Below are 18,384 nucleotides of genomic sequence, written 5' to 3'. Positions count from 1 at the left end.
AAAAAACACTGAATGCAACATCAGCAACAAAACTAAAAGACAAAAATAAAAATCACAAAGTAGACTGAGGGATTGCACAGATTAAAATGTTGTGGTTTTTTTAAAAACCCCATAATTTAGCTGCTTGAAAACAAAGATTATGGCCGGGGGGGGGGGGAGGAAAAAAAGCCAAGATTTGGGGAAAACGAGCCTTGGAGCCGGCGGGAGTCTGAATTAGGGTTGGGGGGGAAAGCCGACGCAACGGCTTAGGAGACGCGGGTTCAAATCGCCCCTTTGCCAGCTCCTTAAATGAACGGCTTTTTTTTCCAAAAAAACAACAACCACCCTAATATAAAATACGTGAGGGTATATTCTTATTCTTCTTATTTGCTTAAACCAGTACTGACCCCTGGGGGGGATGACACTTGGCAGCGGGAGCTCCAAGCCTCCTCTCGCCTCCCTTCCCGCCTCGCACTGAAAGCGGAGCTGCTTCGCCCCGCAACCCCCGCTCCCCTCCCTGCGCACGTGCCTCGGCGCGAAGCCTCGCGGCCGCCAACGCCGAGCCCTCAACCGCTGCCAGAGAGGCTCTGCTGCCGGCGTCCTGGCGCACGCGCCGCTCCTCTTCCTCGCCCGCCGTTGCAGTTCGTCGTTTCTGCCGGCAGGGGGCGGTGCGGGGAGGGGAAGGAAGCGAGCGTGCACCGTATATTCCGAATAATTTAATTTTCCGTGGCTGGAAACTGTGGGTAGGATATGCAGGGGTGGTGGGGTAGGAGAATTTATTTTATTTTATTTTATTTTATTTTATTTTATTTTATTTTGCAATCCGATGGTTTCCTCGGGTGATGAAAAGGTAATTTGCAATGAGCACAAGCGCGCGCAAAAATCCCGTTGTGTTTTTCCTCCTCTGGGAGTAACGCGCGCAAATCCCCGACGGTTTGCAAATAAGTTTTTGCTCTGCTCCAGTTCATCTGCGTCTGTTCATCCAGTTCATAAACCGTGTCACGCTTATGATAAGCTTTTATTCTCTTGTTAATTATGCTGTTTTAAATGTGCATTTTATATTTGACTTCACTTAGCAATGTTTTCTTTTGAAATGTTTTAAGATTTTTTTGTTAACTTTATGTATTCCGTAGTTAACCTCCTTTGTGATGTTTTATTTTGAAATCTTTATGATAATATTTTAGTTTTAATTACATTGCTTTGATTGTTTATACAGTGGACAGCTCTGGTTGTGAACGTGATCCGTGCCGGAGGCACGTTCGCAACCTGCAGCGCCGCATCTGCGCACACGCAGGTCATGATTAGGCGCTTATGCGCAAAGCGCAATTTAGCACCTCTGTGCATGTGCAAGCGCTGAAACCTGGAAGTAACCCATTCCGGTACTTCCGGGTTTGGCGCAGTGTGCAACCTGAAAACACGCAACCTGAAGCGTCTGTAACATAGCTGTCAACGTTTGCCTTTTTTAAAGGGAAATTCCCTTATTCCAAATAGGATTCCTCGCAAGAAAAGGGGAAAGTTGACAGCTAAGGTCTGTAACCCAAGGTATTTGACTTTCTTCAGATGGTTTTATCTAGATTTTATTGATTTAGTATGCTGTAAACCACTTTGAGATTTTTCTTAAAAATATAAAGTGGTATAGAAGTTAAATAAATAAAACAAAAATAAAATCTGGGTTTTGTGTGTGCAGGCTCCCCCCCCATAAAATGTATATAAGACTTGATTTTTTTTTTTAAGCACTTTAAAAGCCCTTGAAGCATTTTGCAAAAATAAATAAATAAATAAATAAAATCCGGGGGGACGACGACGACAATTAAAACCAAGTATTTGGAAAATTCAAAAAAAATAATTAAAACCCATGATAAACTTAAAACACATGTCCGTATTGCATGCGTCTGGTTAGGCTTGCCTAAGCAAGAGTGTTTTTAAGCAGCCACTGGAAAACGCATCAATAAAATAAACAGGAACAGTTGTGATAACAATTCATTCAGATCCTTTGCAGGGCAGGATTTTGATAAGGCCCCAACCTACTGAAGGTAATGGGGCCCTTTATATGTCCAGCTGTCTTGTGCCAACAACAAATTGCCACTGTTTTTTGTGTTGAACATATGCTATATCAGGGGTAGGCAACCTAAGGCCTGGGGACCAGATGCAGCCCAATCGCCTTCTCAATCCGGCCCGTGGATGGTCCAGGAATCAGCATGTTTTTGCATGAGTAGAATGTGTCCTTTTATTTAAAATGCATCTGGGTTATTTGTGGCGCCTGCCTGGTGTTTTTGCATGAGTATTTTATTTTTATTTTTATTTTATTTTATTTCTGTAACGCTTTATATTTTTAAGAAAAATCTCAAAGCGGTTTACAGCATACTAAATCAATAAAACCATCTGAAGAAAGTAGAATGTGTGCTTTTATTTAAAATGCATCTCTGGGCTATTTGTGGGGCATAGGAATATGTTCATCCCCCCCCCCCCAAAAAAGTTGGCCCACCACATGGTCTGAGGGACGGTGGACTGGCCCACGGCTGAAAAAGGTTGCTGACCCCTGTGCTATATAGTAATTTATGTACCTAATAGGTATCTAAAGCCATTTGCACATAACAAAATATGTTTTTTTATCAAAGTAATTGTTGAACCTATATTTTGGAAATATACATCCATTTTCTTTTCCCTTTAATTTTTTTTGGGGCCCCCCCAGAGAGTGGGGCCCCAAGCTATAGCTTGTTTAGCTTATACGTAAATCCGGCACTGATCCTTTGCAGAGGCCAGTTGGAGCAGGCTGAGAGCTAGTTGATTCCTCCTCTCGGGTCATTTTATTGATGCACAATGCTGAGCTCCCTTGTTTTCAGTGCAAATCTTCACTCACCCACTTCTTCCCTGGTGGGGGTGTGTGTACATTTTGTGGTTCGCCTCGGGTGCCAGAATGTCTTGGGCCGACCCTTGGGCTAACCACAAGCTGTAACTGCACTGTCTCCTATGGTTTGCAGCTTGCGGTTTAGATATCACCCCATATAGGCAGATAGACAGATGATACGTGATTCATTAAAACAGTGGCACTGTGCAGTTGAGGTTCACTTTCCACATTCAGCTGAAACACAAAGCATCCACTCTTTTGCTGCATTTGTATTTTCCTATCGCATCTGTTATAATGTAGTGGATTTATCTGACTATTCTTGATCACTCCAGCAGGCAGCAGATGGGCACAACAGATCGCGTGGGTGTGATTTGTGAGGATTACAGAGGAACAAATGATCTGAAATGCCGTCAGGCCTGATTCTGGAATATTGGCTGGCACCCAAGAACATCCCTCTGAAAGCGACACGTGGAGAATAATCTTCCCAAGGTGAAAAATACGTGGCACATCGCTCCAGCAGTCAGAGGGCACAATGCTCAGCCTGATTGTTGTTGTTGTTTAGTCGTTTAGTCATGTCCAACTCTTTGTGACCCCATGGACCAGAGCACGCCAGGCACTCCTGTCTTCCACTGCCTCCCGCAGTTTGGTCAAACTCATGCTGGTAGCTTCGAGAACACTGTCCAACCATCTCGTCCTCTGTCGTCCCTTTCTCCTTGTGCCCTCCATCTTTCCCAACATCAGGGTCTTTTCCAGGGAGTCTTCTCTTCTCATGAGGTGGCCAAAGTATTGGAGCCTCAGCTTCAGGATCTGTCCTTCCAGTGAGCACTCAGGGATGATTTCCTTCAGAATGGATCGGTTTGATCTTCTTGCAGTCCATGGGACTCTCAAGAGTCTCCTCCAGCACCATAATTCAAAAGCATCAATTCTTCGGCGATCAGCCTTCTTTATGGTCCAGCTCTCACTTCCATCATCACTACTGGGAAAACCAGTATGCATGCACCGTTCTTGAAGCAGAAAACTCTGACAAACTGGAGCATGCAAACAATAGCTGGGTCAGGGAGAAAAGGTTAATGGAAGCCACTTACATCTGTTCATTCCCACTTACATCTGTGTACGATGTACAGTATTAACAATTTAAGAAAACACCCACCTGCATTGTATATTTAATCTGCAACTGCAAGTACAGTACACTAAGTAAAAGTAATTTGTTCTTTAAACTTTAAACACAGAGTTTTTATAGGAGGGAACTAATTAAAGGGTCCCGCAACCCAGGGCTCTCTTCCTCAAAGCTCTACAAATGGGAACTAGAGTCTTAATTCCCACCAAAAAAAACAAAGCTGGAAAGAGAAAGTTTGATGTAGAGATCCTAGAAATTAAAAGAAAGACGACGAAAGAGGAAGAATAGAGCAATTTTAAAATACAATATTAAAACTAATTACAGTTGGTAGAATAGGGTGGGTCCTAAAATATCTGAGGTGTCAAATAATAATAATAATTTTATTATTTATACCCTGCCAGGATAAAGAGGTAGATCTTCAGCATATGCCAGAAACTATGTAATGAAGGTAACAGACACATCTCTGTGGGAAGGGAATTCCACAATTTAGGACTTGCCACAGAGAGTGCCTGCCTACACTTTTAAAGACACCTGCTAAAAATGTGCTTTTATTGCAGCAAGCTTTCCCGGACATGGAATTGACTTGTACCGATTTCATCTCTGCTTTATTTATAGGGGCAAGTTTGCTGAGTGGGATTGCGGCTTGAAGTCTACCGATATCCATGGTCCGAAGCTGGCTGAAGTCTATAGTGATGGACTTAATGGAAACTGGCAAGGGCTGGCGGGTGAAAGCTGGTGGAGCTTGCATTTGGAAGCCGGCAGATGTTTCAAGGCTGGTGTTTGTGGATGTCAGCTGGTTGAAACTCACCTTCGGAAGCCAGTCAACAGAAGCCGGTGGATATTTGTGGACTGAAGCAGGACGCAGACATAAACGAATGGAGAGTAAATTATGACCGATTGTATCTGCCAGTGTTCATCGTGGCTGCTGGCTGGCGTACGCTTGTGTGCAGGAAGGGGAGGTCTCAAAAACAGGTCAGGGCAAAATGGTACATGTATGTGAGCAAATGGGGTGGGATTTGTGGAAATGTTCATGATTAGATGGAACCTGTGGAAGCTGGAAGGCTGAAAGTTAGCATATAAAGTCACCAGGCAGAAGTCGGTGGAAGTGCCTGGATGATGCTGCCATATGGTAGCTGTCCCATTTGTGGTTCCATGGATGTCTGAAGCCAGTGAGGTTTCCTCAAGGCCACCCATGAAAGCAGTGAAGAGAACTGCAGGGCTTAAGCAAGGCAGCTTATATTTCATTTGAAGAAACGCCTTTCTAAACACATCCACCTGCAGTAGCTAGTCTATCTTTTTATTCAAAGTCACATAATGGGCTATCACACACCTGACTTGGTATCGTTACACAGGAAAGGTGTGCTGGGTGAGAAATAAATAAGAAATAAGCAAACCCCTGTGGAGGTGCCTCCAAAATCGTCAGGCCACGGAAGGTTGTGCTGATGCTATCGGCTGTGGACTGCCTGTGATGTCACGAAAGAACATGGTGGCTGAGGGAGACATGACAGTTATCAGAAGAGGGAAGAGGTTCAGGTGAAGGAGGCTCTGGAGAAGTTGGGTCAGGGCCAGCTGGAGGCAGAGAAGGGAAATCTGGTTTAGCTCCATCCTGTCTATTGGAGTTGCCTGTTGCCCTGTGCCTCACCTACGTAGCTGTCAAAAAAGTCACAACTGATTTTTGTCACAGAGAATCCAGCAGCCCACCATAAACTTTTAAGGATCCTCAGTGTTTGAAAAACTTCCTTTTAGCTGAAACATCACCGTTAGGTCTAGTAAGGTACTTCAGGATGCGGATTTTTAAGAGGAAAGAACCCCAGTCAAATGTAGGGGTTCGGAGTGTGAGCTATGATGAACCACAAAGACCCGGAATTGAATCTCACTGCTGCCCGCAATAAAAAATCCCAAAGAGGGGAAAATGTGTGTCTCTCTCTCCCCCCCCCCCATCCTTCCTTCCTTCTTCCCTGCCCCACATATTTACAAGGTAGTCTTCCTGGGCCCTTTTTGTCTGAGATCGTTTCAGCTGGCAATGCTGAGGATTAAGACTGGTCCCTTATGCACAAAATGTAGGATGCTGCCTTATACCCAATCAGCCCCTTGGTTCATCAACATGGTGCCCATCCCATACCCACTTTCTGCACCTCACTGGTTGTGGTCAGTGGATATCAGGTTTATATACAAGAACCAAGTTGATCCCGGAAGCCTGAAGTCTACCCATGATTGTTAGAATGGATGCATTTCTTGCAGCCAAGGAAGGGGACTGGTGATTCTACAGCTGCAGCTCACAGGGTGTATTTGAAAGATAATTATAAACACATTCAAATTGTTGGCATCAAACACTTAATCAGATGGAAATCTGATATCTCTTGGCAGTTGAGACAACTCTCTTAGCAAGAGATACTTTGGAGAACACAGCTAGAGGAATCGATACAGGTAAATCAGCACGAATGCAGTTAGCCTGTGGGTTTAATTTTCTATAGCATTCTTTACAAAACACTTCCAGTGGAATATTGGTTATTCAGCTGAATGATGCACTAGAAAAGCTTAGCCATCTATTTATGAAGTGTCTATTATTATTATTATTATTATTATTTTTATACTGCTCTATACCCTATACTCATTAGCATGAGATATAAGATATTTGCTTTCTCCTGTTGACTTCTAGAGTGACCAATTATGCAGTGCTAAAAGGCGCATTTTGAAATATATTTGCAGAAAGGACAAACATTACACAGAAAACTCAACTCTCTTCCACCCCTCCACTGTTCTGGCGGGTGTGTGTGTGTTTGCCAACCCCACAAGAGTCAATGGAGTGGGGGGGCATGGGGCACTAGTGCAATTATTTCAATCCGAGACAGAAATTAGAAATATAATATATTGCAGTGTAAGAAAAAGATACAAGGGCAAGTTGCTGGTGTTGCATTCAGAGTTTTCTTGCCTCAAAAAAACTGCTTGTGTGCTAGAAATCTGATAATCCATAATCATTTCTAGAACCCATGCTATTTTTCAAAAATAATACCTGTATCATGATGCCACATAATCTTGTAATCCTAATCTTATTCTATAATATTAATATTTTGCCAGCAAAGAAAGGTAATCCAGTCAGCATGGTTTCAGACATCCATTTTATTTTATTTTTAAATTGTTTAATTCTTAGCTAAGGAAAATCCTTATTTGAAGGGAACAGCTCGCATCAGGAAACCTATTACACATGGGTTAACGCCAAAGTCTAGGGGTTGCGTTGTACAGGAGTGTCTTACAGGGAAATTCTCAGGCAGAGCCTAATTATCACGGTCCAGTCTACGGGCGATCAAAGTCCCGGCTGAGGACGTCGGGACCAGGGGCAAGATGGTGGGGTGGGAGCAGGAACGAGAGTCAGGAAGCAGGGAATCACGGGTCCGAGGGTCAAGAAGCAAGGAGTCAAGAAGCCTAGGTCCGAGGGTCAGGAAGCAAGAAGCCAAACGCAGCAAGGCAGAAAACGTGTTGCTGTGGCAAAGAGCTGAAAGGAAATGCTGACCTTATATCCCTTCCTGGCTCTTGCCACCACGTGCAGTGAGCTACCAAGCGGCCTCACCTGTGCGGCCACGCCTTGCCTCTCCAGAACAAACTTAGGAAGGCTCCAGTCCTGCGAAGCCCAACTGGTCACAGGGCCTGGCTCCTGCACGCACTCCTGACACTAATCTGTCATGGTCTGCTATACACTCTGCAGATGGAAAACACCAGGACCCTTGACTCCCCCTCCTTGGAATTCCTTAAACTCAACTTGGTCCAGGCATCACTTCAAATAGAAGACTCCTCTAAGTGCCTTTCAAACAGGTACTTCAAGTAGGACACATAGTCACTCTCTTGACTTGGGTGAGAGAAAGTAGAGGTTGCTACTGGGGCGTAGTTGACGCAGCTGACAGTGGAATTCTTTCTTTGCAGAGGTGGCTTAAATTTGGAGGCACAGCCTGGCTTGAGTTCAAGCCACGGCTGCAAAGGAACAACGAGAACGTCCTTAGGGTGTGCTCTCAGTTCTATGACGTTGAGTCACCTGGCATCATTGTAATGTCAGGAGACTGGCTGGTGGGTGGCCTGCAGGGAGGGAAGCAGCTGGTCAGATCCTGTTCCCTGTTCCCATTTAATCCTGTGATCCCAGCCACGTGCAACCTGTTTTGCAAAGAAATGCAAATATTGGAAAACACCAATAAGCCTTCAGTTTTCAAATAAAACCAACCCTTGGAAGCTGTCCATAGGTGTCAACGCCCTGGGTGCCCGAGCACCCACAAAATTCCCCATGAAGGGGATGGGCACCCACAGATTTCAGCACCAGGGCCATGCACCAACCCTGGGCACCCACAGTCACAGTGCCAAGCTGGCACTCCTGAACCTGTCACCATTTGGAGAAGTGGGGGGAGCAAAACACTTTAGAACCCGTTTTTTTACTGAAAGGCTTCAGTGGGAGTCTGCGGAAGCTTTTTTCCATGGATTCCATGCAGAATCTTCTGCTAAAAGCAGAGAATGAAGGACTTCGGATTTCTAATTTGCATCTACTGCCTGGTGGCATGGCTTTTTCTCAGGGGGCCCCCCGTGACGTTTTGCTGCTGTAGGGAAAGTGCCATGCCCCACCCCTGATTCGGGCCCCTTTCCTGCCCCTGCTATCAGTCCGCGCTGACAGCGGCTCCCTCACTGCAACTGCCATAATGCAGTGACAGCCTCACAAGTGCAGTATTAGCAGTGAAGGCAGGGGCACTGTGGGCTGCAGTGATCTTTTTTTTTTTTTTATAAAATTTTTTTATTGGTTTTACAGAAAAATTTTAAACAATACAAACAAATAAAAAAAGACATACAAACATGTAAAATTTCATAACCTTTTTTTTCATATCCCTCTCTTCTCGGACTCCCCCAAACCTCCCCTTCCTACATCCCAATTTCCAAAATTTATTTCAGCAAATTCTAATTAATTTTATCAAATATATTTTTTCTTATTCTTTTCTTCAACTTAATCTTATGTCGCTGTAATCTCCTTTTCTTTCTCCAAACCTCGACATTTTAACATTCCTCAATTGTGGGCTGCAGTGATCTGGGCAAAGGCAGTGGGGCAACAGGGCAGATAGTGGCGCTACAAGGGAGAGGAGAGTCGGACCTGCCACCTGAAGCAAATTGCTTCACCCTGCCTCATGCACGCACCAGTCTTAGTTTTTCTGGTGCCACGTAAGCTATGACTCGGCTGCCTCTCGAATTTACTAGGGAAAGTATTCGAGGTTAGAACAAACTTTCCCCCATTTGATTTACTTTACTGCCCCATGTTTGCTCAGAAAACAAATTTTAAAGTACATTACCCGGATCGTAATGCGTAAATCCGGGTAGGTAATTAACAGTCTTATCTCACTCCAAATTACTGATTCCAAAACGAAAGGCAGAATACAGGTGTTTCCTGGGCGGCAGGTGTGGAACAGTGCAAGTGCAGCCGCAAAGGGAAAATTGTGAACTCCAGAGCACACACCCAGTTGTTAGAATCAGAATTGTAAAGCCGGAAGGGACCCCAAGGGTCATCTAGTCCAACCTCCTGCAATGCAGGAATGTCAGGTAAAGCACCCCTGACAGACGGCCATACAACCTCTGCCTAAGAACCTTCAAGAACGGAGCATCCACAACCTCCTGAGGGAGACCACTCTGCTGTCAAACAGCTCTTACTGTCAGAAGGTTCTTCCTGATGTTTAGTTCGAATCTCCTTTCTTGTAACTTGAAGCCATTGGTTCGGATCCTACCCTCCGGAGCAGGAGAGAACAAGTTTGCTCCATCTTCCATGTGACAGCCCTTGAGATATTTAAAGATGGCCAGCCCGTATCCTCTCAGCCTCCTCTTTTCCAGGCTAAACATACCCAGCTCCTTCAACTGTTCCTCATAGCAATGAACCACTTTTTAAAAAACCAAATGTGCAGCTATTTACTTTTGACACCCCCCCCCCACCGTCTATTCTCCATCTAGACCAGGGGTAGGCAACCTAAGGCCCGGGGGCCGGATGCGGCCCAATCTCCCTCTCAATACGGCCCGCGGACAGTCCGGGAATCAGCGTGTTTTTACATGAGTAGAATGTGTGCTTTTATTTAAAATGCATCTCTAGGTGTTTTGTGGGGCCTGCCTGGTGTTTTTACATGAGTAGAATGTGTGCTTTTACAGTGGTACCTCGGGTTACAGACGCTTCAGGTTACAGACACTTCAGGTTACAGACTCTGCTAACCCAGAAATATTACCTCAGGTTAAGAAATTTGCTTTGGATGAGAACAGAAATCGCGCGGCGGCAGCGGGGGGCCCCATTAGCTAAAGTGGTACCTCAGGTTAAGAACAGTTTCAGGTTATGAGTGGGCCTCCAGAACGAATTACGTTCTTAACCCGAGGTACCACTGTATTTAAAATGCATCTCTGGGTTATTTGTGGGGCATAGGAATTCGTTCATTTCACACACATACCCCCCCCCCCCAATATAGTCCGGCTCACCACATGGTCTGAGGGATGGTGGACCGGCCCATGGCTGAAAAAGGTTGCTGACCCCTGATCTAGACAACCCAGAGCTATTGTCAGAGTTTAAGCACACAGTCCAGCGGGGGGGGGGGGATTATAGGGTGGGAAACAGGACGTGTGTGGTATGGGTTGTAGAGACAGGGGCTGTGGCTTAAGAATTCCAACAATCAGATAAAGGGACTGAATTGGAAGGATTTCATGTGCAGCAGGAGCAGGTGGGAACATGGCAACAAACCTTTTATTGGCCCACGATTTCCCTTTTAAACCCACCTTTATGAGGCTGTATTTTCGGGGCCCCCCCTCCACTCTTCCCGGTGGAGCTCTCTAACCAAAGTCCTTCTCACTTCAGCTTTCTCTCTTCATTGCACACAGTCCTCATTCACGGATTAAATTTAAGGAGCGACAACGAAAGGAATTTATTAGAAGTCCAAAAATCGAGGGTGAGAACAGGCTTGCTTTTGATAAGGCAGGGGCAATCAAAAGTTGCCGCCACCGGTGTTGAGCAAAGACGGTGGTGCTTCTCTCAGAAGCGGATGCTTAAATAATGCCACCTTCAAACTTTCTGAAGTCTGGTTGATGAAAAAACCCATTACAGGCCATGACAGCTCAATGAAGCAGTATTCAAGCTGTATGCATTGGACAGAGGAAAGGGGCGTCAGAGAACACCCTTCCCACTCACCGGTTGAATAATAACTAAAAAAAAGACTTCCAAACCCATCGCAAATGTTTAAGGAAAACGAACAAAAATGAGAGAAAGGGAACACACATCTTAATATGCTTCGTATAACTTATTTTATTGTCACCTTATCAGAAATAGGTCTGCAAATATAAAAATAATCTGTTTTCAAATTGGGGTCAGAATGACAGCAAATATAAAATTACCTGAGTTACATGCATCAGAAATGCATTTTTTTTAAAAAATACAGGACCATATAAATTTGTCTCTCAGTTGGTCCAGATAACTGAGACGCCTCACTTGATTTTTTAAATTTTTTTTTTAAAGAACCACTCCCATACTACTTTAAGACATACACGTCAGAAATAAACAAGAGGTCTTCCGAGCAGGTCATTTTGCAAGCAAGTCAGAACAGAAAGAAATAAGGTTTTACACAAGGACGCCGTACAGCAGAACTCTATGCACCTAATTATAACCACTCATAATTGCATCTCCTGATGTTGCATGGAATATATACTGATTCAGCAAAGGGAATCTGTACACATAAGCAGATTTCCTTCAGGTACCAATGTACATTAGAATGCACTTTTCAACATGAATGCTAGGATGAAGCACTGAGTGTACATCACCATCCAACTTCCTGATGGCAGATAACATAACCATGACTAAATAGCACCTTCTTTATAGGTGAATGGCTGGCAGAGTCAACGACAACACGTCACATTGCAACACTTTGTTTTAGCTCTGGCTTATTTATCCTTAATTCAATGTGCCAGGGCGGGGGAATCTTAACAGACTGCACTAAATGCTTAGCCACTGGGATTTTGCCTCTCTTTAACCACTTAGAAAATTGGTCTGTAGCTGGTGAAATTCCTACAGGTGATGCAAAAGGTACTCCCTCACTCCCTCATGACCTGATTGCATTTCTGGAGAAAATTATACCGGTAGGTCTTTTTAAATCCCATTGATTTCAGTGGAAAGAGATTTAAGCTTTTCCTATTGGAACCAAGCAACTTCCAAGTGATGGATTGAGGTTGGACTTTGTACAAGGTGGTGAAGCAACACTTTATTTTCTCTCTAAATAAATTATGTCTTCGGTCTGCTATTATTAAAACATTGCCCAAGTCTAATAGGTAGCAATATCGTTTTCATTTCCTTCAGTAAAGGTAAAGGGACCCCTGACCATTAGGTCCAGTTGTGACCGACTCTGGAGTTGCGGCGCTCATCTCGCTTTATTGGCCGAGGGAGCCAGCGTACAGCTTCCGGGTCATGTGGCCAGCATGTCTAAGCCGCTTCTGGCGAACCAGAGCAGCGCACGGAAACACAGTTTACCTTCCCGCCAGAGCGGTACCTATTTATCTACTTGCACTTTGACGTGCTTTCGAACTGCTAGGTAGGCAGGAGCAGGGACCGAGCAACGGGAGCTCACCCCATCGTGGGGATTCGAACCGCTGACCTTCTGATCGGCAAGCCCTAGGCTCTGTGGTTTAGACCACAGTGCCACCCACGTCCCTTCTGTACAAACCACAAAAAAGATCATTCAAAACTGTTAATCTTCTGATAAGGACAGGGGTCAGCAAACTTTTTCAGCAGGGGGCCGGTCCACTGTCCCTCAGACCTTGTGGGGGGCCAGACTATATTTATATTTTAGACAGGAGTCTAAAGTAGAATCCAGCAACCAGAAAAAAAGCCCATGCTTCTGAGTCTGGTCACATTTACAATTACTAGCTATCAAGCTTATTGAGAAGGGAAAAGTAAACACACATCTTCAGTTTCTGCTAAAACTGGCAGAAAAGAAGTATTTTGTTATTATGGGGAGTCTGTTGGTCAAGAGGTGGCAATTCTTCACTCGGCCTCTGGCTCCCTGCCTTTAAAAACAAATATACATTCATACTTTTTTCTCTTCTCAGCCCCACAGAACAATTCCCCTAAAAATCCACATTCTCCATTTGCAGATAGGCAAAGTTCATCATGAATATAAATTGGGAACTTCCCTGACTTGCATAGCACCTGTCAATCACGGTATTTTGAGTTTTGCAGATTAATCATTGCACAATACAGGCTCATGATACTAAAATAAAAATATAAAAAGTTCTGATGAAGTCACAGATCAAGTCAAATTTTCCCCTCTTATGAGAACATGGGGAAAATTACACAAATGCCTGTAAACAAACACAAAACTCCCAACTCAGGCGCCGAAGACATTTTAAATCGTTTCTTCCTGTTTTGGCTCTCTTCATTTTTCTCTCTGGGCACAACTAGTTATTTTTAGTGAAAGAAATACTTTATACTCTAAAGGGCTGGCTGTTTGTTTGTCCTGACACCCACACCTTTTTGTGTGCTTGTGCGTGTGTCTGTGCAATTCTTGCCTGCTGGGATTTCTCTGAGGGTTCACAGAGAAAGGCTTATTGCTATTAAAACCATCTTTAGGAGTGTGATTCAAGTTTTAACACCTAGGAAAAAAGTTGCCCACACAGATTTGTCTGTGTGTGTAATAATCACAGCAGCTCAGACACGAATCCATGAAAACACAAACAAAGCTACCAAGTCAGATAGCTGGTTAATCTACCAGTAATTCATTATTGTCAACATATACTGTCAATCAGTATTATTGTCAACATATATTGTCAACATATATTGTCAATATATACTGTCAATCACTGCCTTCCTGCTCCTTTCTAAAACTGGAGATATATCATGGATTGAACCTGAGATGTTCTGCATGTGTTCAGTCACTGAGCTATACGCTCCTCTCTCCATACCTGCAGGGCACGGCTGGGCTCCGCCAACGAACTAAATAGACAGACAAGATACTTGACTTGTAAACCAGCAGATCTACTTTGAAAGCACCCTTCCTTTCAGTACGCCATGTACCTTGCGCTCTCAAGGTCTTTGCGGTAGGAAGAAACAGCTCCACAAATTTGCAGAAGAAGGCATGCTGTGGTGCAATACACTTCTCCCATTTCAGAGCATTAATATATATATATATATATATAATGGATGAACATAGAAACATGAATTTGGCACTTAATATTTTTAAATTCAAAACATAGCCCTCCAAAAACTTGGGAATGGGGGGCTGGGGAAGGCTGATGGCTCAGCCAGTGTTTGATTCACAGGTATCGGAAAGTTGAAAAGCCAAGTGAGATTTCTGTATTATGATGTCTGTCTTCACCATAAGAGTGTGCCTGAACACACACATACCACGCCAGCATATTGTAGAAGATCGGTAGTAGTGGATAAGCTGGTCCCCACCCCATAAACTTGCCCACTGTTGTTGAATTTCTCTCCAAGGAATCTCTCACAAGCTTCAAAGGAATCTGAATTCCCAGCAACACAAGATGAAAACAAATGCTATTGAGCCTGGATAGCTGTTGGTTAGACTGTGGTGCTGATAACACCAAAGTTGCAGGTTCGATCCCCATATAGGACAGCTGCATGTTCCTGCATTGCAGGGGGCTGTAGGCTCCCCATTCCAGGTTGAGGTAAGCCTTAAGTACAGTGGAGGCCATCAATCCAAAAGAGCTATCATGGTGGGAAAGGATGGTTACAGAAACAAATATTTAAGTCCTCAGCACCGTGTGCTTGGTCTGTGCAGCATCTATGGATTCAGCTACGGAAGACCACGATGGGATGGATTTAGGTGAACATTGGTTCTGAAGCAGCACTGGGCCTATCAGCGCCCAATGATGCGATTTAATTTAGCTGCACTTATAAGACCATCTTTGAAAACCCATGTCAAGGTAAGTTCACATATTTCAATGTCCTGAATCTGCAATTACGATTTGGTAATAGGTAAGATAGTATCACTGGTCTTCTGTTATGCAATCATTTACCTGCGGTGCATACATGGTGAGATTACATTCTGACATTACCGGGGAATTTAGTCACGATGGTTAGGCTCATGGAACCATCAATCAGCAATCGACCATCGTGGGGCACGGTGAAATGGAAAAGCTTAAAAATATGGGCAGAGCCTGGAGCTGGCAAGTCACCATCCCAAACTGGCTGGCCATGCTCAAAATCAGGCATCATCATGCCACAAGTCCACTTGTGAGAAGTCACCACCTCAAAAACACCCTGCAAAATCACTGTTGAGCTACATGTTTGGCAAAATTATTTGGCAGAGTCCTGGGGCTATTAGTTTTGCAATTCAGGTGTGTGTGTCTAGATAGAGGAATTGCATTTTTGGGTAACTATAATTAAACAATGATACAGTAATACATCAGCAAGAACTAAAGTGCTAGCTTTCAAAGTGCTGGGGGAATTACATACAGAATCATTAAAATGCTGTTCTCCTATCTAGACCCAACATCCTTTCCGACTCTCCATGAGGCAAGCAACCCAAACTTGCAAATTTGCCTTTAGACAAAACTCCAAGGATTTCCCTTTTTTTGGTGTAGACATCTGTACAAGAACCTGCCACCCCAGACCCTTAACCCGTCACATACTCCCCTTAATTACACCAAGAAGAAACCCCAGCTAACCCCACACGGGGTCAACTCTCAAACCAGTTGGCTAGATTCTGGATGGTCTTGGGTTGCTTGCCCGCAGCCCTGACTGCGTCGCAAACCCTGCAGCCGTGTTCCACCCAGAAGAACATCGTCTGCACGTCGTACTGCTTCCTCCAGGCAAAATACCTCCGGTACTGGCTCTTGTTTTTATCTAGGAATTTCAGGTAAAGGGCCAGCTGCCTGGGACTGGCAAAGTCGTCGATATGGATGAAAGAATCGGGGGGAATGAAACGCTCATAGTTGGACCTCGCGGGGCCAAGCACGACGGGCACTGCCCAGGATGTGAAGGCATTCCTCCAGAGCTTCTCAGTGATGTAGTCTGGATGCTGGGAGTTCTCGAAGGCCAAGTAGAACTTGTACTCAGAGACCGTCTTGACCACACTGTTGTCCTTCAGCTTTAGGCCGTGGGCACCGTAGATGTCGATGGGGAGGTGGTCCTTCAGCTGGCGGTAATAGCGTACCCGGGCCTGCTCTTCCTTCCAGTTGCTGATGACCCAGGCCACCAGCTTGGTCTTCCTGGGCATGGAGAGGTGCGGGGCGGGTGTCTGGCTGGGGCGGAGATACCCGTAGGGCACGAAGATGTCCGAGTCCACCTTGTAGGACATGGTCCAGTTGAAGATGCCCGCCAGGTCCCGGAGGCCTCGGCTATGCGTGGGTGACTCCAAGTTCATCCACACCCAGCGCTGCCCAGGGGGCCTAACCCGGGGCAGGTTCTTGGGGCCACTGCTCATGAGCTCCCCGTTGTGGAAGACGACAGCCTGCGCCTCCAGCTGGCGCCCCCGGTCGGTGATGAGGTTGCAATCGCGGATGCCGAAGCGGCGCTCGCAGGCGTCCAAGGGCTGGTTGCGCCCGTAGGGCACCCACCACATGAGGACGGTCGTCGCTGTCCGTCGCTCGTCGCCCCCGTCGATGCCGCGGCCCCACACGGGCGGCAGATCTCGCAGGCTGCTGGCGGCGTACAAGACCAGCACGGTGCAACAGCACAGCCCGGCCGCCAGCGGACGCCGCTTAAGCGCCGGCGCCCCGGGGCAGGAGAAGCCGTGGCACAGCCAGGGCGCAAGGCGCGCAAGCCGGCCTCGCAGCCGACACAACAGGCCCGGCTCCGGAGCCGCCATCGCGGGCCGCCGCTGACCGAGGGGATGAAGAAAGCGCCGAGAGCGCATCGTGGTCCTTTGGCGGCCTTTGCCACCGCCTCCTGCCCGGCCCCGCCTGCCAGGGCGCCGAGTGGCGCATCCCGATGGGTCCCGGGTTGCAGGCCCGCCTTCCCCCGAGGGGGCCGCGGCTCTCCGGCCTCCTCCAAGCCCTGCTTCTAAGCGGAAGGGTGGCCGCTCCAAGGATCCGAACTCCTTGGAGAGCCGCCGGACAGGACCCGGTTGCTCCTCGTCCCTTTGTTTGTCTGTTTGTTTGTCTATGCCGATTTCCTTGGGGCGGGCAGAGATTCAGCCGCGACAGCTTTCCCCTCCGCCATCACCGCGGGTGAAGGGATGGCAGAGCTGCGCCTGTTGGATTTCTGCCTGCTGTAAGAGGTGGAAGGGGGTGTGAGCCCGCGCAATCGGATGGCTTCTGCTGTGGCGTCGCTCTCTGCCTGCTCGGAGATGCAGTGATTTAGTTGGGAGCTGGAACGGCTTTAGCTGGAGTTGGAACGGCGAGGGAGGGAAATGCCCAAAGCTTTAACAGCGCACTCCTAAGCAGAGCGTACTTAGACGTTAGCCTCTGGTTGAGTTAACCTGCTGCGGTGTTGCAGCCCGAAGCACGGAGAGGTGCGACGCAAGTTGTGATCACGGTGCAAGAACGAAATGCATGCTGCACATGGGAAACGGGTAAAAGGCGGATCCAGCTGATTTTAAACGGATCCTCATGAATTCATATGATTTTTTTCATTCAAATTAAATAAAACTGCCATGATACTGTAGACCATGTCTTAGTCTGTAGGCTGCATCAAAAAAATCACGCTCCCACTGTTTCGTGGGGCCGCGCAATGGCGCAAAACCATGGTTAAAAAACACGGATCCTCATGGATCCTCATGATTTTTGCACTAGATCAGCCCGAAGTCACCATCAGATCAAACATCATGGCTATGGGCACAGCATGCACCACAAAAATCACGGATCCACAGCTTCCTGGCGACACTGTGGCCCTAAAACGTAGTTTTGAAGCATAGATCCTCATGGATCCTCACACTTTTTGCATTGGACCAACCCTAACTCACTGTCAAATCACACATCATAGCCAGGGGCACAGCCTGCACCACAAAAAACTTGGATCCACGGCTTCCTGGTAATAAAGGTAATGGTAAAGGTACCCCTGACCATTAGGACCAGTCATGACCAACTCTGGGGTTGTGGTGTTCATCTCGCTTTATTGGCCGAGGGAGCCGGCGTACAGCTTCCGGGTCATGTGGCCAGTATGACAAAGCCGCTTCTGGCGAATCAGAGCAGCGCACGGAAACGCCGTTTACCTTCCCGCCGTAGCGGTACCTATTTATCTACTTGCACTTTGACGTGCTTTCAAACTGCTAGGTTGGCAGGAGCAGGGACCGAACTGCTGACTACACTTTTTGCATTGGGCCACCCCTAACTCACTGCCAAATCACACATCATGTCCAGGGACACAGCCTGCAGCACAAAAAATTCGGATCCACGGCTCCCTGGAAACTCCATGGCCCAAAAAACATGGTTCTGAAGCACGGATCCCCATGGATCCTCATGCTTTTTGTCTCTACTTTCCAGGGAGAGTCCTGGATTTACAGAA

General features: G+C 46.3%; 2 protein-coding genes and 1 long non-coding RNA gene across 6 annotated transcripts in view; 1 reads left to right on the top strand and 2 right to left on the bottom strand.

The window, feature by feature from the left end:
* Positions 1–567, bottom strand: part of PIWIL4 (piwi like RNA-mediated gene silencing 4) — a 31,915-nt gene extending 31,348 nt beyond the window's left edge. Inside the window, exon 1 of one of the 4 annotated variants that reach the window (XM_081001910.1) lies at positions 509–567. The gene's annotated coding sequence lies outside the window, so the exon portion shown is untranslated. Of the gene's footprint in view, positions 1–386 lie in introns of all 4 variants that reach the window. The other 3 variants (XM_081001912.1, XM_081001911.1, XM_081001913.1) reach the window with 3 other exon arrangements.
* A 2,221-nt stretch (positions 568–2,788) lies between these two features.
* On the top strand, positions 2,789–5,663 carry LOC308475421. Its single transcript, XR_013985175.1, has 2 exons — positions 2,789–3,316; positions 4,560–5,663. It is a non-coding gene; the product is annotated as an uncharacterized lncRNA (long non-coding RNA).
* Positions 5,664–11,211: 5,548 nt separating this feature from the next.
* Positions 11,212–17,323, bottom strand: FUT4 (fucosyltransferase 4). The gene has a single exon (XM_081003796.1). It carries the CDS (start codon positions 16,793–16,795, stop codon positions 15,617–15,619), a length of 1,179 nt encoding a protein of 392 aa, XP_080859922.1. The 5' UTR covers positions 16,796–17,323; the 3' UTR covers positions 11,212–15,616.
* Between the last annotated feature and the right edge of the window lie 1,061 nt (positions 17,324–18,384).

The sequence above is a fragment of the Podarcis pityusensis genome (genome assembly GCF_964106645.2).
Source record: "Podarcis pityusensis genome assembly, chromosome: 4".
Classification (NCBI taxonomy): Eukaryota; Metazoa; Chordata; class Lepidosauria; order Squamata; family Lacertidae; genus Podarcis; species Podarcis pityusensis.
The sequence above is the reverse complement of the archived record's forward strand: the minus strand, read 5'-3'. Positions and strand labels throughout refer to the sequence as shown.

What these genes read in the sequence shown, in the direction of transcription:
- FUT4 (XM_081003796.1), bottom strand. Translation starts at nt 16,795, where the DNA reads ATGCGCTCTCGGCGCTTTCTTCATCCCCTCGGTCAGCGGCGGCCCGCG.